Source organism: Corythoichthys intestinalis, chromosome 1, assembly GCF_030265065.1.
Source record: "Corythoichthys intestinalis isolate RoL2023-P3 chromosome 1, ASM3026506v1, whole genome shotgun sequence".
NCBI lineage: Eukaryota > Metazoa > Chordata > Actinopteri > Syngnathiformes > Syngnathidae > Corythoichthys > Corythoichthys intestinalis.
This window is the reverse complement of record NC_080395.1, coordinates 73664310-73674986: the sequence shown is the minus strand read 5'-3', so window position 1 is coordinate 73674986 and position 10677 is coordinate 73664310. Positions and strand designations below refer to the sequence as shown.

The window sequence follows — 10677 nt, the reverse complement described above, 5'->3', positions numbered from 1 at the left end:
TCTAGAAAAAAATAATTAAACCTGCTAGTGTTATCATAAATAAATAATAAATTATGCTTTACCACTGGTATAACTGGGGAATAAAAACATGGCATTTTAGACAGACAGGTCTATAATCATTACTTTAACCTTATACACAGCAAAGTCATTCACTTATGCCCGTGCTTCCGCATTTTTTTTTATTCCTCATCACTGTCTATATCTTTTTTGAAGGGCAGATTTTTTTTGAGGAAGATCAACTGATCCACGTGTTCATGTTTAAGTAGACTGCGTTTTGTGGAAACAATATGCCGCCCTTTCCACCATTGTAGTGGGTTAATTTTTAGGGTTAAAAACTCACGATCTCTGTACCGCTTCACACTTCTCACTAGCTCTGTCCCATGCGAACAGATCTGGCTGCCTTCGTCACTTCAAAGTCCAACTTTTGTTTTCCTGGGTGTGTTGAAAATCAATCGCTGCACATCGCTGGCGTGGTGTCCAAACTGTCCATTGTTTTAGCATGTTGCTTCATTGCCACTCCTAGTTTCGTTTTGGGCTGTGAAGAAAACGCTACGGAGTGTGCGTTACAGTCATTTTGTTGGCTCTCACGTTGTTATGACACGCCCGTGGCGATCGGGTAATGACGGCGACTACTAGTGGTTCTGCCGAAATGAATGGGAAGTTGAGGCAACCACGACATCGGTCACAATCTAAGTGCGCTGTGTGGTGAATGACACAAGCGCAGCATGTGAGGTAAACACTAAATAATCATATTAAGCAATGCATTGAACTAAGCATTAGAAGCTGATTCTTGTGCTCGCGATAGCCGAATTCTATCTCTCCTATCGGGTTCATTGAATATTTAATGGCTAATTACTGTCGAATGGTAACTTTACTATCGATACAGCTGTATCTCTCACCTGTAAAACCGGATATCCGGTCGTATCGGTTTATCGTTCTCAAGCTTACTGTTCAGACTTGCAATAACCGCGCCACTGAATGGGAATTGATCTAATGCTCCCTGCGCCAGGTGAATGTACCATCACACCATCAGTGACGAAATGTATTATCAGGAGAGTTAATCATTAGCCCAACCTGTGCATAGGGGAGCTCTGCTCTTTTCTCATCTTAAAAATTAATTTGCCTTTAAGACCCTCGTGAGGAAAAGCGGCATGGAAAATGAATGAATGAATGAAAGGGGCAATATGTAAGATTGGTGGCCAAAAATGGTACTGCAACCAGGATCAAATTGTTGACATCAAAACATCCCCATCCCCTTTGGACTACTAGATACAGTGGGGAGAACAAGTATTTGATACACTGCCAATGGGAAAACCCATTGGCAGTGTATCAAATACTTGTTCTCCCCACTGTAAGTGCCTTGCAATGGAGAATCATGCTGCGATGCAATACCAGTGTTACATTTCAATCAGAAACTACTACTAGAAACTAGGGGCATATTCACATCTGCCCTGTTTGGTCCAGACCAAACAAAAAAAAGTTTGTGGTGCCCACCTTTTGGGTTGTACAAGACCTCGTCGGAGAGGCGGTTTCAGTTCGCTTCCAAGCGGACCGTGTTTCGGTTTGCTACAGATGTGAAAGCGATCGCACCGTGGTCAGGACCATAGCTGAAATCAAATACCGTTTTGCACGTAACAGGCTTCTGTAGCAAGGAAATGTTGTTTGATTAGCATTACAGTCTGTGGTTAGCAGTACTTCTGCTAATATGAGTCGGGATACAATATAGAGCAATGAGGAGCGGAAAGTCTACAGTCCTTGTCAAATGAACGTGCTAACGTGTTACCCCACCCAGACCATTTTGTACAACGATTTAATATTTTTTGCACAAGATAGGTTTGTTATGAAATACTGGGTGGCTTGCTCAAATTCAAAATCAAATTGCACAGCGAAAAGGAACTGCATCAAAATGTTTTTTGGTGCAGACCAAAGAAAGAAAACTAATGACTTTCCTGGTGTGAATACACCCTAGTACGTGTACTTGCGTGTCCTTGTACACTAAGCCTGAACGATATATCGTTTAAACATTGCTATCGCGATGTGCGCATGCGCGATAGTCCCATCGCAAGGACGTGCGATAGTTTTTTTTTCCAATCAGCAAACCTTCTGCTTCATTCGCTCGCACAGCCTTCCTCACCTCGTTTCCCAACTCTCAGTCACTGAGGCACTTGCTTATTAAAGTTAACGATGTCTTTGATCTTGCCAAAGAAGCGGACTTCACACGAGCAGCAATGTGTCAATCATCGTTTAATTTGTTAAACAGTTTCTGCAAGGAAGCGCGGGCTGGAATGAATGTGTGTGTGTGGGGGGGGGGGCGTTGTACACATATAAAATAAATGCGAGAAATGATCATAAGGAGTTTGTAATTTTTACATGTCACTCCAAGAGTCACAGTCAAGTTAGGTAAACAGAAGCATTTAATTGTTAGGTTTTGTGTTTGTTTTCTCCTAGTGTGACTTGTCCCTGTGATTGCCCATTACTCTCTCACCTGTGTGTGTTCTCCCAGCGTATCCTGCAATCTGCATTCACCTGTGTTACCCAGCTGTTCCACGTCTCGTTACCCCTTGTCTGCGTGTGTGTATATAATGACCCAGTTTCTTGTCACTCCTTGTTGCGTCATTGTCTATGTCTATGTCAATGTACTGGTCCACGTTCATGCCTGCGTTCCCCCACAGTTCCTCGTGTTACTCGCCCTGCTTTGAAAGTAAGTTTATTTGTTCGCCCGACTTTTGTTTGTTAAGAGATTTTGGATAACCCAGTCGTTTTGTTGGTACTTTGTTTTTTGTTGGCATTAATTAAAACCTTTTGCACCGCCCTTCTGCCTCGCTTTTTGTTTCCCTGCAATTGGGTCCACACAACCTGCCTGCCTGCCCGCGTCCCTGACATTAATAAAGCCAATCATTTTTCTACTACAGTATTTCATTCTTGTTTAAAAATTATTCGGTGGGACAGTTATGTTTAAAACTGATCATAATTATTACATTTGAAGTGGTTAAACACCATTTATTAATATGTATGTAAACATTTTCTTAAATCATATACTAGGGGAAAAAAGTGAGAAAAAAACCATGTCTTACAGTATATGTATCTCTTTCCAATGCTAAATGTGAATATATATGTAAAAAAAAAAAAAAAAAATTGGGGGGAGGGGTTGCGCTACTTCGCGGTTTTTCACTTATCGCAGCGGGTTCTGATCCCTATTAACCGCGAAAAACGATGGAATACTATACACTGTGGTCATGGTGAGTCATCCAAAGTCTTTCCAAGCAGCTATTCAAGTCATCTAGTAAAACCTTCTTTAAAAAAAAAAAAAAAAAAAATTATGCTTCTGCGGCAGACCTACGCCGTCAAGGCAGACCCGATTTACAACCCTCCACCGTAGCCTGACGTGCACTTCCACAACATCCTGACCAGGCGTCACGTCAACACATGGTGACGTACATGAGTAAGTTGAGTTGTGACGTAAATCATGCTGGTTGGAATCTATAAGAAAATCTATCGTTAGATAAACTGCCAAACGATTCCATGGAACTGAAACTATATTCTATAGGAACCGGTTCTCAATTCCCATCCCTAGTGACCTGACGCAAATGGACTGTGATTGGTCCGCTCAGACTGTTGTTTCAGGTTCAGCACAAGCTCACCACCATTTTCAAACATTGTTGTGCAACAAGCAAAAATGGACCAAGTCAACGAGAGTATCATCGAAGAGGTCCGCAAGTACGACAACAACAACGTCTCGTCAAGACATTATAAAGATTGCCAAATGTCAAGCAATTCGTGGTAGGAGATTGCAGAAAATACGAGGCTGGAGGTCAGTGAATGCATAAAATAATTGAAGAACCTCAGAGACAAGTATGTGTTTGTTCAGAAGCGAATGGCCACACGAAGCGGTGACCCAGCCTGCCAAAAACTGCCAGCTTTGGTTGGTGCACATCATCATTTATTGTGTACATATGTTTGCTGTCAGTCTGTGACTTATTTATATTTTACACTTCAAATATATGAAGAACAAAGATTTGAGTGTTGTGAACAAGTGTTTTGATGTTTCATTTTAAACAACAGACATTTCACACACTTGATACATCATCCCTGATGGAGAGTGCCTCGGTGCTTTTATGATAACGTGTTTACCATCAAGGCTTTCAACGCAGTTTGGGAAGTTCCATAGCCGCCAGAAATCTGCAATGGCTTCCCACTGGCTGTTTGTAGGACACGGCAAAGAAATTGGACAAAACACTGGACAACGCAGCTTGCTGGCTTTCACCCGATGCTAGAATTCGTAATGTGACTGCCAGTCTCTGTGGGGCATCAACAGTCGGACAGACCACCTCCACAACAGTCTTCTGCGTCGCCTGCGCCTCCACATTTATATGATCAACATTTATTGTTCGATGTTGATGAGCTGAAGATCCACATTCAAGCGTTGCATTTACGTTGCCATTGTTGTGTAACCGGAAGAAAACTCAAGGAATTCGACAAGAGTCCCCCAAAACCGCACACAACACAACGCAACACCCCTCTGGCTTGTGGGTGAATTACAGAACAATGCGTTTCCTTGCTGCAAAACTATCGAATGCTCATTGACTCCGTAGGGTCTACATCTTCGCTATGCTGTCACTGCAACGCAAAGGCATAACTCAGGCTCAAATATGTTACGTTCAGTAAACTATGGATGCTGCGACTCCTAGCCACACTGTATTTTTGCCTTTCTTATCCTGAGATTTCTTCCATAACGAGAGGCATGATTTACCCACTGAGTCGTGTCTTAACCTAATAATTCCGAATGCAGAGACGTTCGTTAGTAGAGGTGCCACTATACACGTAAGCGCATGCGCTACTCCAAGCGTGCACATCCATTGTAAACACCTTTTACAGGCTGACAGTTGACTTTTAAAATGTGAAAATCTCGGTTGAACTGTTGGGAAATGTGTTAGAAGTATTTCCCAAACTTGTCTATTGAAATATTAGGGCCATTTAATGAGTAATTAAATCTTACATATTGCATCTTAAATCGTCTCTATGCTACAAAAATCTCTATAGCATAGACCTCTGCCTCACTCACATTTAGGCTCTTGAAGCATGTTTTTTAATTGGGCACCTTGAAATGTATATATTTTTCTCCGCTCTGTCAGGTGGAACCTCTGTATGGACCTTGATGATGTCGCCTCTTGCAAAGGATCTCTTCCATGCTGCAGTGGATATGAGTGGCTCATATGTATATAATGCAACACTGGCGCAGGCGGAGTCAGACAATCTGGTCTTTTTGAAAAACACTCGCTGCAATGACCTTGCATGCCTTAGAAGTCTCCCTGTTAAACAGATATTACAGGTACACATTTGAATTTTCCTAAATTTAGTAATTAGCAAAATTTAGCAAAGCACATTCAAAAAATGTGTAAGTAGCTTACCTTTCTTTTTAGGAATGTGCATTCATGTTTGTAATATTCGAAAGCATGTAGTATTAAAAAAGTTGATGTACAGCGGTATGAAAAAGTATCTGAACCTTTGGAATTTCTCACATTTCTGCATAAAATCACCATCAAATGTGATCTGATATTTGTCAAATTACACAGATGATAAACACTGTCTGCTTTGACTAAAACCATCCCAACATTTATAGGTTTTCGTATTTTAATGAGGATAGCATGCAAACAATGACAGAAGGGGAAAAATAAGTAAGTGAACCCTCTGCCTAAGGAGACTTAAAGAGCAATTGAAACCAATGTACCAAACAATTTAAGTCAGGTGTGTGCCCAATCTCTTATGAGTGGTTTAAAGCTGCCCTGCCTACTATAAAACACACACCTGGTAAGAATTGTCTTGATGAGAAGCATTGTTTGAAGTGCATCACGGCTTGGTCAAAAAAGCGTTCTGAAGGCCTGCGATCAAGGATTGTTGATTTGTATAACGCTGGGAAAGGATACAAAACCATCTCTAAAAGTCTGGATGGTCATCAGTCGACAGTCAGAGAAGCTGTCTACAAATGTAGAGAGTTTGGCACTGCTGCTTCTCTCCCAAGAGTTCAGTGCAGAATACTCAGAGAATTAAAAGCGAACCCTAGCGTTACAGCTAAAGCCTTAAATCACTGGCCATGTCCAATATCTCTGTGCATACATCAACAATATGTAAAGCTATGTCCAAGAAGGGTGTTCATGGGAGAACGCCACGAAGGAAGAAAAAAACATTGTTGCTTGTTCGCAAAAAGGTACTTGGACACTCAACAGAAGTTTTGGCGAAATATTTTGTGGACTGTTGAAACCAATGTTTAATTGTTTGGGAGTAACACACAACGTCATGAGTGGAGGAAAAATGGAAAAGCTTAACACATCAACATCTCATCCCCACCGTGAAGCATGGTGGAAGGAGCGTCATGATTTAGGGCTGTTTTGCTACCTCAGGCAATGGACAACTCTCAATCAGTCATGAAAAAATGAATTCAAAAGTTTATCAGGATGTTTTACAGGAAATGCTGAGGTCGTCTGTCAGACAGTTGAAGCTAAAAGAGGATGGATGCTGCAACAAGACAATGATCCAAAACACAGAAGTAAATCAACTTCAGAATGGTTTCAGAAGAACAAAATACACGTTCTGGAGTGGTCAAAGTCCAGACATGAACCCCATTGACATGCATGACCAAAAGACAGCGATTCATGCCAGACATCCCAGGAATCTGACTGAACTACAGCAGTTTTGTAGAGAAGAAAGGGCCAAGATTAGTCCTGATCGATGTGCCAGACTTATCTGTAGCTACAGGAAGTATCTGGTTGAAGTTATTGCTGCCAGGGGGGTTGTTGGGATGTTGGGGGGGGGGGGGGGCACAAAATATTAAATGTGATGTTTACTTATGTATTTTCCCCCCATCTGTCATTGTTTGCATACTATCCTCGTTAAAATATGAAAACCTATAAATGTTTGGGTTGTCTTAGTTAAACAAGACACTGTTTTGTCATCTGTGTGATTTTGACAAAGATCAGATCACATTTGATGGTGATTTTATGCAGAAATGTGAGGAATTCCCAGAGGTTCAGATACTTTTTCATAACACTGTATTAGTATTTCATTTTCAATGATTGACCATCATGATTTCTTTGGTTAATACATTTTGGACTTTTTGGACGTTTTCAAATGTGAAAAAACATTTAGATCCAGCCACAGATTACCAGATACATTTATCTCGCTACATTCTAAAAATAGAAACTTTCTACTCATTGTTTTGACAGGCTGTGCCATGGCAGGAATACCCCTCTTGGGCTGGAGATGAGTTGACTGACCTTCCAACCAAGGGGCACTTCAATGGCCCAGTTGCGGTAGTGGATGGGTATGTCCTCGAAGCAGCACCTTTTGAGATATGGGAAAAGAAAGGGTCCTACAATGATGTTCCCTTTGTCATTGGGACAACAGAACAGGAAGTAGACTTCAGGTGATGTCTGACCTTATTCAGATTAAGCATTTACAGCTCAGTTGTAACTGTGATCAAACTTCTGCTCTTTCTGCAGTCCGCCAGTTGAAAATATCTCTATGTGGACATGGGGGGACTACAGATGGTTTGTGACAGGTGACGAAACACGTTTTTTTCCAGACGTTAGTTTCAGTCGCACTAGTCAAACAATGTGTCACAATGCAGAAAACAACGTATAAATTTTGCATAGGCTATGAATCACATTTTTGAGGGATAATGTAAGTCATGCATTTGTCTTTGCCAAGTAGCTAAAACGCCGGTATTAGTATCACTTTAAAAACAAAAGACCAGTTCAAAAGAATTGAATAGTTGCAAAACTTGATGTTGTAACCATCTCCACTGCTAGCCTCGTAGCACAGTTATGCATCACGCAGTGCTAGTCCTAACTTAAGCTTTCTTTAGCTTAGTAAGCTACAGTGTTACCGTGGTTCAATTCAGCAATGGCCACTTGGTCAGCTTTCTTAAACTTTTGCAGAATTAATCTACAGGTGGGAAGAAGTCACAAGTAAGTCTCAAGTCTTTGCCGTCAAGTGCCAAGTCAAGACTGACAAGTCCATAATCCTGGAAAGTCCTTTCGAATCATTTTAACAACAGAATAGAAATGTATTAAAGGCCACTTATTTTCTCTTTTTTTTTTTTTTTTTTTTCAACCCAAAGTAAGATGGTTTTTGCTCATTTCAAATCACATATGTGCAACTGAGGCCATGACTACACTTAGCAGGATTTTTTTTTAAACCGAAGATCCTGCCTTCACACGTCCGGAAAAAATAAATACATCTACACCACAATGTTTGTTAAAAAACAAAAAACATCCATAGCCACCTGCATTCATTTGTTTTTAAGTACATCCATAACAATGCCAGACCTTACTGTGGCAGCAGTTTCCCCAAATCATTTTCAATCAGAGTAAGCTACAGTCTAGCATTGTTACTTTCTCAAATTGTAAAAGAAGAATGACTTCTAAATTTGGTGTTAGAATATTACGACGGAGTACTAGGGCCAAGTAGGGTCTTTGGGCATCATGGGACTAGCGTGCTCGCATTGTCCACCAGTGTAAACATCAGGGGTCAGAAAGGAAGACAAGGCAGGCATAGGTTTCAAACACGCCAGGCAGTCGTAGCCCGCTTTTATTTAGCAAAAAACAAAAAGTACAAAATCAACAAAGAAAAACGAACCAAAACTTCCCTCATCGGGAATCACAGCCGTAGCGTGAAATGCCTCTCAAGCCTCTCACTCCTAGGTAGCTTCCGTGACTCCACTTTACAGGAAATTGGCAATGAGGCAATCACCGGCAGGTGTGATGATTGCCGTCCATGGTGCTGACCAATGTGGTGAGACTTGTGGCACTGGGACGCCACACTCATTCAGCTACATTAGTCCAATGTAATAATACGACTTTTATTCACGTAGTAATAGTAGGCTACAAGTACAATAAAACGAGTTAGTGGGTGCTCAGTTTTGGGGATGTAGAAAAGTTCCGAAAGTAAGAGGCTGCTCATTTTAACCTACGTTTATAGGAAAAGTGCCAAAAAAAAAAAAAAATACTAGACCGTTTTCTTTGGAGTTATTCTGGCTTCTAAAAAGTTCAAATTTTTCAACAATGTCAGATACTTAGGTTAAATGACCTACTGCACGCAACACGTCACTTTTTTTCTTTCATATTCATGACGTTAGCAATTGTTGCTAGACAGGTGAAGCTCATGTTTGTCCATAAAGCTAAATGCATATGAATAGTGTACGAACGAGATGTTTCCTGACCTAAACCTACCAATTCTGTCTGAAAATGATGTCCCTGGTGCCAAATTCACTGGTAGAGATGTGGAAGAACATATAAATGTTCAGTTAAAGAGATGGCTTGAATATCGAGGGCTGAAAAAGAGCTGACCTGATCCAGTGGTAGCTTTTTTATCGACACCTTTTTCTTGTGTGCATTGCCTTATGCCACTGGCAATGACATTCTCCTGTTTCAACATCCTTTACCACCATATGCCCTGTCTTTCTTATATATTATATCCTCTGGTTGTCTTACGTCTCCCATCGTTCATGGGGGTAATCTACATGACTATTTTTGTGTAGTGATTGCAAATGCTACTCAGTGACAGCCAACAAACACTATTAATATTTTCATTAATATTAAATCTTAATTCTATAATTTATTTACATTTCCCCCTTACTAAAGTTTTTTTTTTTTTTTACAAGAGAAAAGGTAACAACAGTGGCAGTCAGATACCATTTTAATTTTTTTCAGGTCATTCATTGTCAGACAGAAGCAGCACAGCAAAACACCACGCTAAACAATAACTAAAAATATCAAAATGGCTTACGTCTTCGTCCTCTAGGACCATGGCCCCCAACAGAATGTTTATTGGATATGAAGGTGAATGGCTTCACCTTGCTGGCAATATACTGGTCTTTTGGATGTCTGAACAAGTTGATCCATTCTTCACATTTTCCCCTCTTTTTTGGCTTTGGGAAACGTATGAAGAAAACATCCTTCATATGTCATAATGATCAGAGTCGTTTCCACAAGTTCCATAGCAGCAGTGTTTACTCAGCCTGTTCTTTTTTGAAAGATTACCGGCAGAAAACAAGCAGTAATAACATTGGTTGTATTTGAGGGCGTGTCTATGTTGACCCACTTCCGGGTTACAATGGCGACGTCACGGTCTAAAAACACCATTCATGCAGTACACTATTGGGTGAGAGACCATATTATGGGGTGTTTAAATTTAAAGTGACTACATAAGCTTTTAAAATATCTACATTATATGCGAGGTCCTTCTCTCACTACCTGTTTACAAGCCAAGAATATCCACTTCGGGCTGGTTACTAGTAATATTTACTCCTTTTCCATGTTGGTCAGTGAAATAACATTTAAGAACAGGTAAAATTCTATATTTTAACATGATATAAGTCAAAACTGCAGGCCAGCTAAACCATGAAAAAAGTGTTACTAATCATTTGAGTCGCAACTACAAAACTTTGTAGGAAATTTGGAGTAATTAAGTATGGTATTTTATTATGTTGATGCCTGTCTCCTTTCAGAAAAACTCCAGTCTTTTAGTGAAAATCTTCCCAAAGCAGCATTGAAGCTTTATCCTTCCTCTGACCCCTGCCCAACCAACGATCGCTGTCCAGAGAGAGCGTACACGACTATGGTCTCAGACATCAGAGTGACATGTCCCAACAATGATCTAGCCCAGAGGGCTGCAGGTAAA

The 10677-nt window shown here is 40.6% G+C and overlaps 1 protein-coding gene across 1 annotated transcript in view; it reads left to right on the top strand.

The window, feature by feature from the left end:
* Positions 1–10677, top strand: part of si:ch211-71n6.4 (para-nitrobenzyl esterase) — a 39648-nt gene that overhangs the window by 12858 nt on the left and 16113 nt on the right. The window contains exons 5-8 of the mRNA XM_057839160.1: positions 5133–5329; positions 7221–7420; positions 7497–7555; positions 10505–10672. Of these exons, the coding sequence (XP_057695143.1) occupies positions 5133–5329; positions 7221–7420; positions 7497–7555; positions 10505–10672 (624 nt within the window). The remainder of the gene's footprint in view (positions 1–5132; positions 5330–7220; positions 7421–7496; positions 7556–10504; positions 10673–10677) is intronic.